Source organism: Anabas testudineus, chromosome 6 (genome assembly GCF_900324465.2).
Source record: "Anabas testudineus chromosome 6, fAnaTes1.2, whole genome shotgun sequence".
NCBI lineage: Eukaryota > Metazoa > Chordata > Actinopteri > Anabantiformes > Anabantidae > Anabas > Anabas testudineus.
Window position 1 is genome coordinate 19642135 of NC_046615.1, and position 20119 is coordinate 19662253.

At 39.2% G+C, this 20119-nt stretch overlaps 1 protein-coding gene across 1 annotated transcript; it reads left to right on the forward strand.

Annotated features, from left to right (window-relative positions):
* The first annotated feature begins 58 nt into the window (after nucleotides 1-58).
* Nucleotides 59-18425, forward strand: ptpn9a (protein tyrosine phosphatase non-receptor type 9a). The gene is made up of 13 exons (XM_026365289.1): nucleotides 59-1249; nucleotides 5739-5882; nucleotides 9389-9478; nucleotides 10868-10992; nucleotides 11271-11376; nucleotides 12403-12513; nucleotides 12620-12936; nucleotides 13413-13500; nucleotides 13747-13816; nucleotides 14840-14918; nucleotides 15044-15194; nucleotides 15645-15852; nucleotides 16129-18425. The coding sequence occupies exons 1-13, from the start codon at nucleotides 1217-1219 to the stop codon at nucleotides 16317-16319; spliced, it is 1713 nt and encodes a 570-aa protein (XP_026221074.1). The 5' UTR covers nucleotides 59-1216; the 3' UTR covers nucleotides 16320-18425.
* Nucleotides 18426-20119: the final 1694 nt, after the last annotated feature.

The window sequence follows — 20119 nt, forward strand, 5'->3', positions numbered from 1 at the left end:
GTATGTTTCTGTTACAAAATCCCAATCAGCCTTTAACATGTTGCATGTCGCCTGTTTTATTACTAGAAAAACAAATATTTAGCGTAAAAAGGGAGAATTAGCATAAACCAACTTCTTGCTAGGAGCAACTGCAGGTTGCCTGGCAACAGCTTGAACAGTTTGGCGGATTTTTTACTTTATTAATCGACATTTGTACAAATTAACCACGTTGGACCAAACATACTAAGTGGTGAGTTTTAGATAGACTATCACTTTGGACAAAGCCACGTTAACTAGCCATTTCTAGTGGTTGTGTTGCTAAGCTAAGCTAAGCAGCTGTTACTTCATATTTATGCTAGGTAACGTTAGCCTCAGTTAGCTAGTTAGTTAGCTAACTACGCTAACTCTTGGCAAAAAACTAAATATATGCATTACCCAATAACAACCTTTTACTTTAAGGTAAGGAACCTTCTTCCTCAGCAGATGCATTTAATTCTTTGTTGCGTAAGTCATTTTCTTTTTTTAATACATACACTGTCTTGTATTTCAGAGTCATGCTAACACCACATCCAAGCTGTCAAGCTAGTTCGTGACTTTCCTGTTTGGTTTCCTATTTTTATGAATGAAGGCCGAGGTCAGTGAGCTTTTGTTATTTTCTAGACTTATCCACCAGGGGGTAGAGCAGCATGCAGTCGGGGATAGCCTCCGAGCTCCCTCTGTCCGGGGCTGCGTGAGTGTGTTCCTCTCTCTCTCCTTCGCACAACATAAAGGCGACGTTCAGAGCCATAAAACTTCCAGTTCGTGGCATGGAGGAGTCAGCGGGCAGCTGCAGCCCTCTGATCTGTGGAAGGGTGGATGGATGAGCAGCAGATCATGGTCTGAATCCGGTGATCAAAGCCTCGTCCGACTGCTCGAGTGTTGTCCTCTGTTTTGTTTTTTGTTTCCTTCCCCGTCTTCTAGGTGAAATCTGACACAACATCAGCGGCTCTCTCTCGATAGTTTGGATGGCGCATTCAAGCTAAGTGGCCTCCGTGTTTCGCAGTCCAAGATTAGAAAGAGAAGAGACTCATTCAGCTCCCAACTGCAGCGTTTCTGATGCCTTCAACTTTGAAGGAGAGGGACAACCCCTAAACCCCGTTTGTCACACGAGGGACAGGCGTACACAGCTCTCCGTCAGTCTCCACTTTATGCAAAGGACGCGTCTCGGTAAAAGGGGACCGGAGAACTAACGGGGACCATGGCAGCTACTTTATCGGCGGAGGAGGAACAGGTAGGCCTTTATAGTTACGTTTACACTCGTGCTGTTCCCTGTTATATCGCACTAAATGTCTCAGCCTAAGCTGGCCTCTCCACCTGGATGCATTTGGCCCTGTGCACTGCGTGTGCCAACCGCAGCGTCTGGCGATGGCAGTGCGCAAAAGTGGATTCGTTGCGAAATGGTCCCGAAAACCGAGCGGAAATATTGTATCGATTTCTGGCGCATTATTGCTGTCGTTGCATCACTGTCGGTTCCTCTCTCCGGCGGCTGAGCTGGACTGTTGCGAAACAGGCCGAGCTCGCCTTTATCAGCTTCCACGGATGTAAAATAATTCATATCGTGTTACAGAGTTGCTCATTCTTGGGTACAGATCGTGATAAAGGCGGAAAAAAAAAAAAAGCTGCCTGGCTTCACGTTTGGCTGATTCACAAAGGTAGACAGTCGAAACGTAGAGTCGTGCTTGTAATGTTGTGAAGGGGGAAAAAAGTGGGTAAACTGTAATATCTAAGCACAGTGTACATACTTGGAGTACTGTAAAGGTTAGGAAAATACATTTTACTTTATTTTATAATGTGAAATATTTCTGAGGAGCTCTAATCGTTGATATTCTCCCTTTTTATTCAATTGCTGCACATACACGCTTGTTTTCAAACATAGAACAAGACCAAAAAGTTTCTCTTTTGTAGATTCCATGTTGTTTTAAAAGCATCCAAGGCATCGCAACTCAGATCTCTATATTATCTTACATTCTTATTATTAATTTACATGATTATTCATTTCACTCTGAACAGGAAACAGTGTGGGAGAATAATAATGTGTTTACACCAGCTACACTTTGAATCCTGTGTGTATAATATTGTAAGTCTTCTTCTGTGGTGCTGATTTTATGTCTTCACCTACCACTGATTCCCCTCATCATCTGACCAGCTGAAAGCCTTATCTGGCAACTCCATTTCCTGTGTGAGCCAGGGCCCCTGCTAGGGCACCGGACGCCCTCATTACTGTGTGTGTGTGTGTGTGTGTGTGTGTGTGTGTGTGTGTGTGTGTGTGTGTGTGGGGAGGGTGATTGGGTGAAGTGTGTGTCTGTCTGTGTGTGTGTCAGCGTAGCTCTCTTGGGAGCATACACGGGTGTAGTGGAACTTTATTCTAAAGGCAGCTGTTAAAAGCATTTCCACTGTACCCGGGGGAAGGGGGAGTTTATGAGTTACAGTGTGTGTGTGCGTGTCTGTCATGTGCTTTATAGAATGTGTGCGTTTTGTTGTGTTATTGTGTTGAGTTGTGTCTACTCCCAGGAAGCAGTGGAGTGAGAGAAAGTAGGGAATAGAGAGATAGTGACGTTATTGACTTCCTGTTTTGGTATTGACTCGTGCCAAATAGGACTCGCTGAATTGAAGTGAAGCAGCTTGGCAAAAGCAGTCCTATATTTGTAAATAGATTAGCATGGTATCTGTATTACAATTGATTCTGGAAAGATAATATTAAGAGTGGCCCTGAGTCTCCCATACACATAATAATTATGAAATGTATTAGCCCTGTCTGTGGGTTTAAGGGGTAAAAGTGGAGTTACCTCGCATTACTTTACTATGAAACGGAATTTCTTTCAGTTTTGACAACAGTAACCATTTAGACAGTTAATACAGTCACCAACTACAGCATAACTCCTTCTGTCTGGAATGTGAATACAAGACAAAGTATGTCAGTTCTGACACCAGTTCTTGTAGAGAATGATCATGACTGTAAGTACAGAACAATAAAAAGATCCAATGTACAGTAGGTCTGCCAGTAATTCAGGAAGTACATTATCATTACCCCAGCACAACACATCTAAATTAAGTTCAGACATTAATAAAAATTATGTGTTTAATATATTCCATATTTTTAAGCTAGTAAAACACAAACAATCATGATTATTTATCTGAAATAATCGCAACTGAAGATTCAGATTTTAGCCAATTTGGATGCTCTTTTTTTCTAAGAAATAATTGACAACATACATAAACATTGCTATAACTTTTTTTTGTACATTTACTGTCTTTCTTTCACTCTCACTCAAAGACCAAAAGTGCTCAAGGTTACTCCATGTTACAGACAAACCTGTTAGATCCAGATCTTTTTGGGCCATTTGACCAAGAACCAACCACAGCTTCATCTACTAGTTACTAGCGCAGCAGTGTTGTACCACAAAGAAGGCCAAACGCCTCTTTAAATATCTCAGTTTTAGAAAAAAAAAAAGATTGAGGACATGAATATAGAAGTAATAAAGACTTGCAATCAGTGGTGTACTTCCACTGATATCTTAGTCTGTTTGGATTTTTGTCAGGCAGCATAAGCCAAAATTGTGTGTTTTTAAAATGAATAATCAAAACGTTGGGGGAAAAGATGCACTATCAGAACTGGAGCAAGTCAAGCAAATATTTATGCATCCTACAGGAATAGAATAAGTCACTCCTCCGCAGTGAGTCTTCCACTGCAGGCCGGTGTGCTATCATGAAAACAAACTGGTTCATCCTCAAATTCCACTCTGGCGGATATGGCCCCTAGTGCAGAAAAACCAAACAAGCCAGGCTTCTCCAGGAACAGAGGGTCACTGCCTGGAGTTGGCAGGCTCTCCTTAAAAGGCTAAGAGAGAAAGAGCAGCTGTCAGACCATTGAAATCTTGGAAACCCGAGTGTACCTGACAGCAATCTGACAGGAAGTTGTCTTTGGCCAACACTGAAGGATTAACACTTCACAGTGCAACAACAAAGAGCTGACAGCCCACATTAGATGGAACTTCTGAACTTTCTGTTAAAAGGCAGTCTAATATATTTTAATATGTGACCTAGAAATACTAATGTAGAATATCTGCAGCATCTACTTTATAAACTGAAAACATAGAATAAAGTTTTACAATGCTTATAAAAACACTATAGAAAAAATGTTTTTAGGTTTTATAAATCTTGTTGAAATCACAGATTTGTTTAAAAGTCAGACACTTTCCTTACTGAAAATTACTATAGTGGCTCTATTCTTCACAGTAATGGAGTCAGATCTCACATAGTTCATAGTTTACCTTTGTGGCCTAAGAAAGTCAATTGATGTCTAAATAGTTACTGGTTATTTCTATAATGTAGTCCCTTTCTAATTATATGTAATCTGCTCAAAAAAGATAAACTCTGTAAGACATTAAAAGGAATTCAAAATATCACTCATCCTCTTATCTTTCTTTTACCCCTATTGGAAATGAACCAACTGAAGCCCTGTCAGGTGCAGTCATCCTTCATCCCTTGCATGTTAAGGCATCTGAACAGAGCAGAAGCTGCAGGCCCTCCTGTCTTTGAAAGCACTGGCTTTCCTGAGGCGAGACAGTGGGATCCTGTCTTGAAGCTCAGAGCTTGTCAGTGGTCGTTTTGTATTCCTAAAGAGCTGCGGATTCACAGAACTTGACTTCCTGTCTCCCGTGTATGCCCCATGCCCCACGCTCCTGTGCCTGACCAGAGAAGCGGAACCCTGTGTTTAAAGTGTGAGCTTTCATTGCCTCCTCTGTCGCCTTTAGACAATTCACTGGGTGCCGACTTGTTAACTGTGTCAGTACGAAGAGTGGTGGAGAAGGAGGGAGAGCAGAGAGGACAGGAAGCTCTTCAAAGACTGCTGGCTAAATGCATAAGTTATTTGGAAGATATCTTATGCATTTAGCTCATGCAAAGTAACTAATTGGCCTATCCATCTTAAAGCATGTTAGATCCACATTTGGAAACTTTACCATCACAGAGTTTGTTTTCCAATTAATCATGTTCTTTCTGTGGAAAAGGAATAAACCAGAACTGGGTTCATGTAACAAATCAAACCTAATACCCTTTTAAAATTCCATTGCCATCACTGACATCCTTTTTACCACACATCATCTTTCTAGCCAATAACTTCAGGGTTATTAGTTGTTATATCTCAGCAATCGATGTCAATGATATTACTGCTAACTACTATTAAATGTCTCCATATGTTGTCCGTCATTATTGCTGCTTTAAGTCATAAACACTAGTTCAGCAGGATTCCAACTAGTTTTCATTCACTAGGCAAACATCCCTGTTCCCCATGCTGGTGTTTAATTGCTTCACTATGTAGTTTTACTTGTTCATTTTAGATTAACCAGTTTTTTTCCCCCCTCATGGCTTCCAGAAAGTGCCAGATTGTTTTCCAAAGATAGCTGTGGTTAACACATGAGATGAACTAGTATAACTGGCTGACTGCAAAAATTACAGTTCACACATTCAGTTTTGTAACTCCCTGTCTGTGTACACTCTACATATTCATTCACAGCAAGTAGGGCTTCAGTCTACACACCGGCCCACAATCCATTATGATAAATGTCTCACTCAAACACCTAATTGTGTCAAATATTCTGGGAAACCATGGATAGCACTTCCCCTCGAAGAAGTATCGAGTTAAAAGCCCAGTTTCACTTCCTTCCTGCTTGACCCTTCAATTATGGGAGTTTGTGACCCGTGATCTGTGTCCGTTTCAGGCCACCAGGCAGTTTCTGGAGGAAATCAACAAGTGGACCAGTCAGCATGGAGTGTCTCCTCTTTCCAGAGAATTGGCTGTCAAGTTCCTCATGGCTCGCAAGTTTGACGTTCTTCGAGCCATTGAACTTTTCCACAGCTACAGGGTAAGGAGAAACTAATAAAATAAATTTAGACACTGTTGCCATTTTAGATTTTGCTGTGAATATTTTGTGTTTATTGTCAATACAATAATTAGCTAACCAAGTGGTCAGTCAGCATTGTCATATGGAGAAGAAGTCCCAAAATTATTCAATAATTGTGACACAACTGAGTTTTGAACAAACAGTATTTGATTAGTTGCTCATTAAAACGACTTAGTGCATCAGTCTCAAAAATAACATGACATTGTCAAGTTAGAAAAGTGGTTTTATTTCAATAACTTAATATTAGGTTTGCTTACTTTGGTACAGGCCAGTTCATAATACTTAATGCTACTGACACATTTTATTTATACACTTCAACTATTGAAACCCTCCTATACTAATTGAATAAATGTTACATAGGCACCAGCAAAGGGACACCCTCTTGTCTCATTACCTTTATCTCATAAAAAGAGTTTTCAGTGATAATGATGCTTCTTGCTTGACATTATTATAAGCCAGTTACACATTTATAACACAGCCAGAGTAAGCACATGTCATTAGGAAAAAAATAGTTGTACTTTCATCTTAATTTACAATCCGGTTTGGTTTCCAGTAATCCAGCAATGCAGTTTTTTTTTCTCCACAGAGAAACATATTGTATCTAAACACTTTCAATTTCAATATTATCGCGATAGTCCACACCCACCTCGGAACAATTTTTGTTTATATAATGTAATTTAATTTGTTTATTATTTAGTGCATCAACCAGACTTTCCGCATAACTAATTGTATTATTTTGCCTGGTTGGACAGCTATGACACAAAACCAAAGTTGGTAACAATTTGCCTCTAGCATTTCAGGCTGTTACCTCTCTGTCTACTCTGACAAAGAGTATTTCTGCAGCATTTGGTCCTTTTGAAACCCATATAGTATGTCCCAAATGACTAGAGCACATTTGTAAAATGATGAATAGCAATCAAACAACACATAGATGCAGGTTGATCCCGACAGCAAATTACATTTTTATTGAACATATTTCTTCAGAATCCTTGGCCAAGCATGAGATTGCCTAAACAGATGCACCAGAAACCTCAGGCCAAATGCGCACACACTCAAACTCACACAGTGAATTAAACACTGTGTGGGGATATTTCAAGAAACGGCATGCAAGCTTATTCGGCTTTTTAGAGAGTTTGAAGTTTATCACAAAGTGTTTTCAGTGCTGTGTTGTCAGCAGAAAAGTTCACTGGTTGGTATGGCTGAGGTTACGAGGTTAGCATAAAGAAGGAACATGAACAAAGTTTCATAGGGAAGGGCATGTCTGGCCTGCATGTAAAACATTAAAGCACAATGATAGAATGACATGTTTTCAACATATACATAAGTAAAATAACAGAGTTTAAATGGGGTTTCTCTGCACTAATAGGATCTATTGATGCATTAGAGAATAACAACCACTGTGTGCGCCTCTAATGAACATTGGTGATCTTCTCTTTTTTTGTTTCCTGTTTGTTTGTTTGTTCTGCTCTTAACCACAACCCTAGGGAGAACTGTAAAGTGAAACAGGCCACAGTTCCAAATGTGCATTGGAATATATCTATCAACCAGCTGTATCTGGCTATAGAGATGTTGAGAGGCCAACTCACTATGCGCCACAGCTGAAAACAGAATGAGTGGCGTGTCAGGACTCACTGAGGGAAGAACATAATCTAATGTAGCATAGAAAGATGTCTGTTCACTACATATCGCTGATATATCCGCGGGTGATATTATACCATCGAGCCGGAAAATGATAATCAAGATAAAACCTTAAGGGCACGGCCAGTGGATCAGACTGCAGGTCTCATTTACCTTATGATCTGAAAATAACATCTGCATAATGACATAATCAAGACATTCTCCTCCGAGCCACTTAATAACTACCATGAGTTTGAGGATAATATCTCATTTTTGCCCCTAAATGGACTTTAATGCTGTAAATTTCATTCTGGCCATATCTGAAGGGATTTATCTGCTCAGATCTCCTCCAGTTTATCCACTGCGGCTAACGGAAAGTCTTCAGACATCTCGCACAGATCCTAATGACCTGAATAGCTTCAAGACATGGCAGGGTTTTACCACCTACCTTTAAGTAAAATCACTTCAATCACCAAGGTGGATTCTTATTTCAGCAATGAATAGTTGGCTTGCATAAATGCAACTCATTTATGAATGTCTTGAATGCGACTTTGAGAGGGATTAGTCTCCCCTGCCACGCCACAGTTCATTTAACTCAGTTTCATGCTGCGTCAGCACCAGGACAGAGGCTGAGGACAAGTAATTTGTCAGAACAAACTCGGGGGGGAAAGTTTCCAGTGCTTGTTTGGTTGGGGGTTGTTCTACAAACAGGCCAAGCTGGCACTCAAACAAAGGTGGTTGATGGTGTAAGACTTGGCATAAAATATTTATATTGTCTAATCTACTGTAACTGCCACGTGGGTAGTTCCATTCAGTGTTCTCTACTTCAGCACAGTTACAAGAATTGAGCAGAACTGGTTGTATGTTAGCATGATTATTTTAAGTAGATGTAAGCAATACTTTGTGATTTGACGTTGATCACGAAAAACAAATACGTAAGACCAAATCAAAAGAGATTCATCATCAAGCTCTCACCCTCTTTCTTCCCAGTGGAGTATCTTAGCATTTTTTAACCCTCGGAAGTTATTGGAGACCAAAACAAGAGCAAATATTTGACACCCGTTCATCAGGTGGCCAAAAAAAAGACTGCTAACAAATGCTTATGTTAATTCATAACAGTAACTGTGTGCTAACAAGTTCCCCATATTAACCTGAAAGCTGATGACATGTCTGTGCTGCATTTACACTTGTAAATGCTTGTATCTGTATCTCCAGATATGACAGCTTAAAATTAACTGTGAGGAATGCAGTATGTATTACAGCATTAGGTCTATCTGCAGCACTCTGATATTAAATATGGCTGCCTTCCTGCATAATTGTATTTATTTATATTATTTAATTTGTGTGTGTGTTATTTCCTCTTCTGATTTTGTCTTCCCATACCAATGACACATCACCGGTTTAAGTAATATTAAAAGGACAAGGAATAACTAACCAGAGGCACTTTCCATTATGTCTATTTGTTCAACTGGAAAAGCCTCTATGAAAACTGAGCTCAGTGTAAAAGACGTTCTCATAACGTCTTTTACACTGAGCTCAGTTTTCATCATAAGTCATAGTGATTGATCCCAACCTAACTTCATCAGTGGTCTGTGTAGTTATCAAAAACAAAAAAATTAGTAAATGGAAATGGCACATCCTAAGTTTGGCCTTAGTAAGTTCAAGAAACTCCTCAGGGAGAGAAAAGGTCATGGAAACCTTGCAGACAGAGATCCTCTTGGCAGGAAAATAAGGCCTGTACAGTAATTCTCCATTGTTCATAGAGAGGAATTCACCTCAAACTTGCGGCCTGTTATAGTAACTCCACAGCTTGACTTCACCTGTTGTGGTCTTTTTTTTTTTTTTTTCAGGAAACCCGTCTTAAAGAAGGAATCGTCAGACTTCAGCCTCTGGAGGAACCGCTGCGCTCAGAGCTGCTCAGTGGAAAGTTTACTGTGTTGGTAAGAGTGTTCTTTATATGTCACCCTGCATTTGGCATTAATTAAATGGAAAGGTCCAGTCTGTTGTCATATTAAAGAAAAATTAAAAGAAACTACCTATAGCCTTTTTAAACATGAAATTATTTATTTGTGGCTGTTTTTTTAGGGATTAACATGTTCAGGAGGAACCAGTGGTATTGAGTGCCCCAGACATGGTGGGAAAGCCAGAAAGTGCTGAGACGGGCATTGTTGGTTTTTTTTGTCTTTTCATGAGTGAGAATAACACCAGGCTCGTCTTTTAATGTCTCAGCTTACAATCCCACATTCAGCTGTTGCATATCAGTTTTTGCGCATTTGTTGTTGTGATGATACTATTACACGCTCATTTCATTAGTTGTTGTCTGATATAGTAAAACTTTGCTTTACTCAGACTGTAATAAAGCTAACAAAAACGTTTCCTGTGTTGCACAGAAATTCTGTCATTGTCTTACTTTGTCTTATCCTTTGTTTAAAAAAAAGAAAAAAGAAAAAGCACTAAGGGTCCTTTTGGGGTGTAAGCTATTGATTGGCTGATCTTCAAGCCAAGCAATGTTCCAGTGTCAGATAAATTTAGCCTTTTGTCAGCCCAATCACAAAATATGCCCCCCTTTCAGTGTGCACACACACACACACACACGCACACACTCTCAATCTCCTGTGTTTCCCCTCTTCCTTCCCCATTGACGTGCCACAGTGGCATTGATGCTGCACATCCTCTTGTCTGACGTCTGAGTTCTCCAGCCTCAGCAGAGGGCTTCATATCCTGTCTGAGGTATTTTTAGTCCCGATGCCCGATAACACTGGCTTATTTGCTTACAACAGACAGTTCCAGGAGCATCTTTGGATGGTGACTTTATTCAAATCAAGAGCGCCTACTTCTTCTGATACTAGCAGCCTCAACATGAATATTATATTCTTTGTCCCCTTCAGAAAGAAAGGAGCTGCAAGATGTGCAGTATCATTATTGACGAGAACTATTCCTCCTGCTGAATTGTTGACAGCCCCTTTTGGCAGGAGGCCAGTAAGCAGTATATGAACTTAAGTGCCCCCATGTGGTCATTGTTCATCCTTCATTTCTGCATAGTTTCCATTTAGCTGTCTTGTCCCTGAAGTACAGCTCCTGTAAAGCTTGATCCCAGTGATAAAGAATCCAACAAGTGAAAAATAAAGAAATTTAACTTTTAGAATAAAGGGTCCAAATGAAGTTTTCCTGTTTTTCCTGTTAATGTCTGACCTGGAGCTCAGATAATGGAGGTAAATGTACCAACATACATTTCATAGGTTAGTGCAGGAAATGAAGGTTGAAAGTATGATAAGCTTGTTACATAAGGTTGACAACTGACGTAACCATTGTGTATTGTATATTTTCAGAGTGCACGGGACCCTTCAGGGGCCTCCATCGCCCTGTACACAGCCAAACTTCATCATCCTAACAAAACAGGCAACCATGTGGTGCTTCAAGCTCTCTTCTACCTCCTGGATCGGGCCGTGGAAAGGTGAGGACGGCAGTTTCAAACTGATTGCTAGGGTATAAAATAAACTGCAATAAAATAGCTCGGCTTTCTGTGTTACTAGAAACCTTACCACTAATACATCACTTATATATCATTCAGGTTATTTACAAGTAGGTCTGTTTTCCTTGAGGAATAAATGTAATGCATGGCAACCATGCTGTATTTGAAGTGCTTACAAAATAAATAATAAAACAAAATCCCTGTATTTTTACCTAATGTGTGTATGTTTCTGTTTTATTTTTTGGTTTTCTTTTCCACAGCTTTGAGACCCAGAGGAATGGCTTGGTGTTCATTTATGACATGGCAGGATCCAACTACACAAACTTTGAGCTGGACCTCAGCAAGAAGATCCTCAACTTGCTCAAGGTTAAAATTCAGTGCTGTGGGATGTGTTATTAAAGACACACACACACACACACACACACACACACACACACACACACACACACACACACACACGTGTGTGTGTGTGTGTGTGTGTGTGTGTAGTCTCATATATATCTATCTATCTATCTATCTATGAGACTACACACACACACACACAATGGTTGCAGCTTGATTCTACTGTAACAAGCCTCTGAGTAGATCCTTGTCTTCTCAACATGTGCCTTAGTGGAAGTGAAAAAGTGAAAAAATCACTGGGTCTAACTTTTTGTACAGATGAGTTAACATCAATGTCACAACACTAAATGTTGCAGCATCCTAAATATTTCTTCTACATTTTACATAATAACTTTTTGTGTGTCTAAATCCTCAAACATTCTGATGAAAAATATCATGATATATAATATCAAGTTTTCAATGCGGCTAATAATACTATGATCACAGAATTGGAGAGATGAATATTCTGTCATTGTTGAAAATGGTTCACTCCCTTCAAGGACAAGGTTAATACATAACTGCTAAATTATGGCTGCATAATACAAACTAGTGGTGCTTATTTTGGGCATTACCTGTATGTCTCCCTGCAAGTGATTTATGCTTCAGGGCGGTAGTAGTATATAATCTGGAGTCAATAACAAAGACATTTCTGTGACCATATCAGCAGCATGTATTTTGTGCCTAGATGCTGAACTACAAAATTGACAAGAAGATAAGTTGTCGTCAGTAGAATTTTAAGTGTAGAAGCAAGGCACCACAATATAGAGTAGATAAAATATAATGAGGTTTGGTTGAATTGTCTCCAACATTTGCTTGTCTTGGGTGGCATGGTGGTGTGGTGTTTGGCATCGTTGCCTAACAAGTTTTCCCTGCGCTTTCTCTTAACAAATGATATGAGATTGAGATTGACTTACAACAAAGAATTTGTTCAAAATCTAAATGAATCCTGTTGGATCTGTGACACACTGTAACCTGTAGTTTCTTATTAGTTGTGCTGTCTCTTTCCAACAGGGGGCGTTCCCTGCCAGGCTGAAGAAGGTGTTGATTGTTGGGGCCCCAGTGTGGTTTCGAGTGCCCTACAATCTGCTCAGCCTGCTTCTCAAGGAGAAACTTCGGGAGAGGGTAAATAAAGAAATGTGGATGTGTTTCAGGGTTATTTATGCAATCAAGAGAAGAAAATAAAATTAGAATAAAACTGATTATCACCTTCTGAATTTATAAACTCCAGGTTCAGATGGTAAAAATGGCAGAGCTACGTCAACACCTCCCCAGAGACTGCCTCCCTCAGCACCTTGGTGGCTTGTTGCCCCTGGACACTTACAGCTGGAACCAGCAGCTACTGGCGGGCCAGAATGGCAGAGTAGACCCAGTGGATGAGCTGGTGGGTATCCCCTTGGAAGATACGTCCATTCACGTCCCTGGGCCTGAATCCATGCGCCCGCAGGAGCTGCTGGCACACCTCGGCAGGCTTCAGCGCTCAGGTATCCATCAGGAATATGAGGAGCTCCGCAGAGAACCACCACCAGGAACCTTCCACTGTGCACAGTGAGTTTACCTCAAGATTTTAGGGTTGGCATTGATTGCCCTAAATTTATTTTACAGTTATGGGATCATTACTCAAACAACATACATTAGGCATATAATTAATTTGGCTAAGGTTAATTCCCTAGGAAACAAAGTAATTTGTAATTTATTCAGTTTTAAAGGAAGATTGTCCTAAAGTGCCTTACTCTTAGAAGTATTGTATTAAATATTGTTGACCTAAACCTATACTACTGGCAGATGAAGACTGACATCTGTAAGCTAGCTATATTACTTAATTTATATTATATTATATTATTTATCCCTGCACGAGTGGTTACCATGTTCAGACTCATTTATTTTATTTCATTGAAGGTATCTTTTAATAAATATATCTTGGGGAAATTAGGTTCTTAGTTTGTGAACTGGGTTGTCATAGTTAACAGGCAAAAGCTAGCTATGATTAAATTGTTTTATTTGATTGTGGTAATTGTCTACAGAGCAGCCTACAATCAGGAGAAGAATCGCTATGGAGATGTGCTGTGCCTTGATCAGACCAGAGTTCGTTTGAAACCCAGAAGGAACGAGGTAAGTTCCTTCTTCACTTCAAATTCTGCATCTTACAGGTGTCATAAATAGCAGCCACAAAAAAAACTGCTAGTGTGAAAAGCAGAATAATTTGGATTCTTTTGTCTTCGTCAGCAGACAACTGAGCAGTACAGTCTCATTCAGTTATAAGAGTGATTCATAGTGTTTTCTTGAACTTGCATGTTTACTTCAGATTTTGCACAATTTCCCTTTATCTCTGGTGACAAACCTGTAATGTTTCTACAGAGATCAGACTACATCAATGCAAGCTTCATGGATGGCTACAAACAAAAGAATGCATACATTGGTACTCAAGGTATGACACATAATTTTTAATAAGTTTGTATTTACAGGTGAAGACAAGTTCGTTCTTTTTGTATGTTCAGTTTTTATAATGTTTAAGTGATTATTACATTTCAGATTTTACAGTATACAGGAGCATGATGTTTTTGTTTAGTATGTGACATAATTAGTCAATCTGGAATTTCATTGACATGGCATTTAGTTGAAGTCCCAAACACACACACACACACGCATACATACACACATGCACACATTAAGTTTATTTTGATTCCAATAAAAATCATACTAAGATAGAAGATTTAAACTGTCTAAATAGTCTAACAGTGAACAGTCTAAATGTATGAGAAAAAGCTGATAGGTTACAATTCAATTCAATTCAATTCAATTTTATTTGTAGAGCGCTTTTTACAATTGACATTGTCACAAAGCAGCTTTACACAACCAAAGAGCAGTGCATGAACAGTGTATGTGTATGAGTCATAATAATCTGATTGTCCCTGATGAGCAAGCCGAGGGCTGATGAAACAGTGGAGAGTTGAACGTTCTTAAGGCACTGGTGCAATTTCTTACTGTAATACCATATGGATTTAGTCAGTGTTATTGTATCCACAACTTACATGGTGAAGTGTAGATTGAAATGGTCATGTTTCAGCCTTCAGGCTTAATTTTAAGCACAAGTTTAATTAGAGATTTTTTTTAAGTTAGAAGACAAAATGAAAATAACAGATAATATGGGCAGACCAGGGTGAGACTAACAAAGAGGAGGTCAAATTGGCAGGATGTTAGCCAAGTACTAAGTTGTTGAAGTTATTTAGGTAGAACAGAAAACAAAGATGAGAAAAGGAGAGAGTCTCCAGCTAATTTTTACTAGCATGCCTAAAAGTCATGGTTGTTTTTATTAGGGTTTAGTACATGTGTAGCTCATTAGGCTGCTGTTCCATGCCATCAAATTGATATGCTCCATTAAATTTGATCACTGACTGAACTTTCTAGTGTAATTTTAAATTTGCTTTCAATCCCCTGTTGTACTGTGTAGGACCACTTGAAAGGACGTACAGTGATTTCTGGAGAATGGTCTGGGAACAAAATGTTCTTGTCATCGTCATGACAACCAGGTAATTTGAGTTCATTTTTAAAATAGGAAAAACACCACAAACGATTTGTTGAGTCAAAGAAGTTACCAGTTTCCAGTAATGTAACACATTTAGTTGATTAAGTATGTCCTGTCTCTGTGCTGCAGGACAGATGAGGGCAGTCGAAGGAAGTGTGGACAGTACTGGCCTCTGGAGGAAGGGGGACAGGAGGTCTATGGCCATATGGCAGTGGTGAACCAAAGGGTGGACCGCCACACCCACTACAATCACACCACACTTGAACTGCACAACACTGAGGTACAACTATAAACCACTGTAAGAATACAAAGTAGATGGTGGGGGGGGGGTTCATTTAGTCAACAACAACAAATACATAATTACATATATACACATACACTCACAAATTATCGTAGCTAGATTCATTTTCCTACCTTTGTTCATGTCCTATTAAAGCAATGTAAGCAAATCCATATGTTGTCATTTTTACTTTCCTGTCTGCGTACAAATTAAATAAATGTTAAGTAGTAAAATTTTGATGTGCTGGTTGGCAAATTTTAATTTTTTTACTTTGCATCGAGCCAGAGACAGGCTAGCTGTTTCCCCCTACCTCCAATGTTAATGCTGAGCTAAGTTACTTGCCTGTGTGCTCCAGCTTAATGTTCAAAGCTGTAATTAGTTTATTTAACTCTGGGTGAGGAAGCAAATAATGACACACTGTTCCTTCCTAAATATTTTTTATCCATTCAGACATGTGAACAGAAACAAGTGAGCCATTTCCAGTACCTCAGCTGGCCGGACTATGGCGTTCCCACCTCAGCTGTGACTCTCATTGATTTCCTGGGAGCCGTAAAGAGACAACAGAGGAAAATGGTGAAGGCTTTGGGACTCCAGTGGACAGGCCACCCACTGGGACCCCCAATGGTGGTCCATTGTAGCGCCGGAATTGGGAGAACAGGTGAGTGATCTGTTCCAAGGCTTAACCTTTATTTTATCTTTTCATTGCTTCGGTTGTTTTCAGACAATGTAAGACAGTTAGTTTGTTAAAAGCACTTATTTTAAGGACTGAAAAATGTTAAGACACAATTTTTTAGGAACTTCAGGGATTAAGAAGAAGTCTGAATGGCACACTAGGGTTTTAGACAGGAAAAGCCTAGACTTGTCTCATTTCTTTTAAGACAGTAATAACATTTCTGCTTGGAGTGCCACTGCTAACCAGACCTGTTGTTGGCAGGTACCTTCTGCGCCCTGGACATCTGTCTGTCGCAGCTACAGGACGTAGGCTCACTAAATGTGTGCCAGACAGTGCGACGCATGAGAACACAGAGAGCCTTCAGCATTCAAACCCCAGACCAATACTACTTCTGCTACAATGCCATTTTGGAGCATGCCCAAAGACAGGGCCTGCTTCCAGCCAACCAGTGAGCTCCAGCCATGATGCCGTGTTGTGTGACCAATTAGTGAATACAGGAAAAGTAAACTTCCTCGCAGATTTTGTCTTGTGAAACTAGGCCTTTTTTTTTTTTTATTAGCAGACAGTGACCCAAGACAGTGACGATAAAAAAAGGCTTCAGTGTTGACATTCTGGCTGCCAACAATGTGACATTTTCTTTTCTGCTGAACGTATCTCAGAAAATACATGGTAGACTGAAACCAACTGCTTCAGTGTTGTGCAGTTTTGTTGTGTGAGTGGTCAGGTACATTGAGTGAAGTGATTGAGGTAATGTTCATTAACCTTTGGTTTATTTATTGAAAAGGGCAAAAATGTAGGGAGCTAAAAGGATCGATTCACCCCAAAATGATCTCAATATCCATCTATCCTGCAGTATATCAGTTAAAACTCTCCGGTTGTTTTTATGATGGCCATTATCCACCCTAAAGACATGCTTCTTTTACTTTTACCCTTAATAACTACTGTGGAAATTTCTGTTTTGGTAGCCAAATGAATTCCCCAGCGTCATTATTATCGGCAGTGGATAATATCTTCATTCGTTGCATGAAGTCAGTACCAAGCATAATAATTGTTTTGGAAATAGCTGAGTTGAACCTGAAGTTTCCAACTTTATGCTTTTTTATGTCCAAATTGTATTTATTGGAGTTTTGACAGGTGAGATATGAATCACTGACACAATTTAGATTTTGGGGTGAAACGATCATTTAAGGACACATTGATATTATATACGGGGAGTCTAATCTCCACTGTCATGCATCAATAAAAGGGTAGTTTTTGCACTTCCTGCGTCCCGTAAATATTGCGTTCATCTTTAGCGTATGGTAGATGCCACATACATGGTACGAACTAAGTATGCATAGTCTAAGGCGTGTCATGCAAAACACAAAGAGATAAAACTGCCCAATGTGTTGCCACACATTCAGTTATCAGACTGTAAACTCCCAAATGGCCATTTGATTGCTCATTAAATTACTGTACATATTAATTTCTTGATAGTTTTGTTTGTTTTTATTTTTCTAAATGTATCCACTGAAACCTAGACCTTCAACCTTGACCCCAACTTTCAGTACAGTGACCAGAGTCTATGGCTGCCTTTGCTCACTAGCAGTGCCACCATGCTTGTGGGAATGTATCGCTAAGCCCACCACACACATGCGCGCGCGCACACACACACACATACACCTGTTTAGAGCAGTCTGTGCTGCAGTGATTATACCATTGAAGCATACATCTATGTGAGTCATCAGTTAAGACCTCATGAGTAGTGCAATACTTTTTGTTTCTTTGTTTTTTGACTCAAATCATGTCTTAGCACTTTTAACCGTTCCCATTCTGCTCTGAGATTAGTCTTTATGGTGATAGGATGAGATGACAAATAAAAATAGGAATTCTGTCATGCAGGGATAACTTGATTGTTACTGATAAGTTTAGTAATGCTTAAATATGAAGCATTTAGTGACATTTTGGACTTAATACAAATGTCTAAATAGAGCTTTATTGGGACAAACCAAGAGGATTTTGCAAGGAAACCAGAAATTAATGATAGCATTGCTGAATACGCATGCACAAATCTGTGCCTACACCCTATAAACTCCTTCTTGGGCACTTGAGAGTCAGACATTTGAAGTATATTTTCATCATTGTTACTTTAAGTTCAATAGACTGTGGTTGTAATCAATGCTTTCATCTGGTCCCAGTATCTTGTCATTTTTACAGAGTAAATGTACAAATACTGAGTGTCTGTGTGTCATATGTTGCATTATATTGTTGCCAGGTGAAGAGAAAAATGTGTTCTTTACTACAGAATTCATATTGAATTTGCTTGTAGTGAAGCATTTTTTAAGTCTGCCATATTCTCATGCACTCTGATTTGAGAATAATTTTTCTTTTCAATAATGGATGCAAAATGTGCCCTATTTTATTTTTCTATTGTATTCAGTAACTGTTTTCATATGATTACCCCAGGATATACAGTTATCGACATTAATTTTATATTTGTTCTGTTATAACCTATTACATTACCATTCCTATGACAATTGAATCAAGCTATACTGTATTAAATACAAACTGTCAATGTGTACGTTTGTACAAATTGTGTTTTTTTTTTTCATACTAAGCTGATTTATTACTGCCAGTAAGAGTGTAAAAACATGACAGAAAAAAATGACACGATCGTATCCCTGAAACAAACGCTAAACTGTTCTTGTATTTTTGTTTCTGCGAGTAATTTAAAAGCTTTAAAATAGATTTTTATATTAACATTGCGTCGGCTTCCTGTAATCTGAAATGTCTTTATCACATGCCCGTAGACAATTTTAACCCAATTCTGCAATTCCCCAAAGCTTAATGCAGTGTTATACTGTTCGTTTACTATGAGCGTGTCCAGTTGCAGCAGGAAGTTTTCTTATTTTAAGGAAACATAGATCTAATAAGCTCCGTGTACGACCTACAAGCATCAAGCAGAAGACAGACAGTGACTTGCAGAAAAACATAGAGGAACATTTAGCCACTAAAGAGCTGCATGTTTAACATAAAGAATAATCAGTTGATGAAAGCAGGTTAGATTTATTTGATCTGTAAGTAATAGGGTTAAAAGTCCTAGTGGGTAGAATCCAAAACAGTGTTGCAGTTCAGCTTTAATTTTAGGTTTGTCACTTCCTTCAGATCCTGCACAATCAACAATCAAATACGTTAAGAAATGAGAAAAGAGACTTCATTCACATCACAAAGGTGGTGAATCACATGTCATGGCCTTAAACATTGCTGAACGATATTCTGATGCACAGAATATCTTTGGGAGGAATGTTATTTACCTCCAGGAGGGTTCAAAGTTCACTGGAGTCACTCGCCTGCATCTTGGTCTCGATTCATTTTCAACAACAGCCAAGTTAAAGAGATTCAAATCAGAATTTAAAAATGTATATATGCCAATATGTGATCAGATTGTTTTATGTTCTTCTTTATTGGTCTAAGCCACAAAAATCTATTGCAAAATAGAGATACTGTGTATTCACGCTTTCTAGTCATATGCTGACTTTGACCCAGTTTCAGCTCTTTCTAAAGCCATGGACTGATTACATGTCATTTCAGCTGACTGACAAATGAAGGGCGAAAACATCCCTTTCTTCTTGAAATACAGACCTGGTGGTTGCAGTCCCACTAAACTACTGCATAGGCTCGACAAATACAATAAATTCACTTTAGCTAGACTGTGGCGTTTACCACACCACACCAAAATCAGCAGCGTAGGCAACAGCACTGAAATGTGAATACCCACAAAATGATGTGTGCACTGCCGTGCACTCCCAGTATGCTGAAACACTGCTGAACGCAGCAACGTGGGGATATTTCTTTCTCAACAATGCTTATTTTTGGGTGTGGTATGATGTCCTCAGGGAAAATGATCAGTGTCTGTAAACTGCAGCAGTAAAGCATACTAAGAGCCACGTTCAGCGTATGTATATTCCTTCTCCTCCACTATCTATTGGTGTCCTGTTTGTCTCAATAGAGAACAGTATAATGACGAATGACGTTCGTATAGGCTGGGTTAAGGTTACACCATTATACTGTATGTTGTTGGATTAATGCCTCTAAATACTACACCTAATGATACAGTCACACACTAACTATGACGAGAATTATTCATATGAGATCCAAGACCTCCAATCATCCTCTGTACCACATGACGGAAAGATGACAAACCCAAAAAACATTTTTACACAAATAAATAATAACCTGATATGTTTCAATAAATTACAGTATTACTCCATCA

Coding starts and splice junctions, on each gene's coding strand:
- ptpn9a (XM_026365289.1), top strand. CDS start 1,217: ATGGCAGCTACTTTATCGGCGGAGGAGGAACAG. Junction 12,514..12,619: donor AGGAGAAACTTCGGGAGAGG/GTAAATAAAGAA, acceptor TATAAACTCCAG/GTTCAGATGGTAAAAATGGC. Junction 13,501..13,746: donor TGAAACCCAGAAGGAACGAG/GTAAGTTCCTTC, acceptor ATGTTTCTACAG/AGATCAGACTACATCAATGC.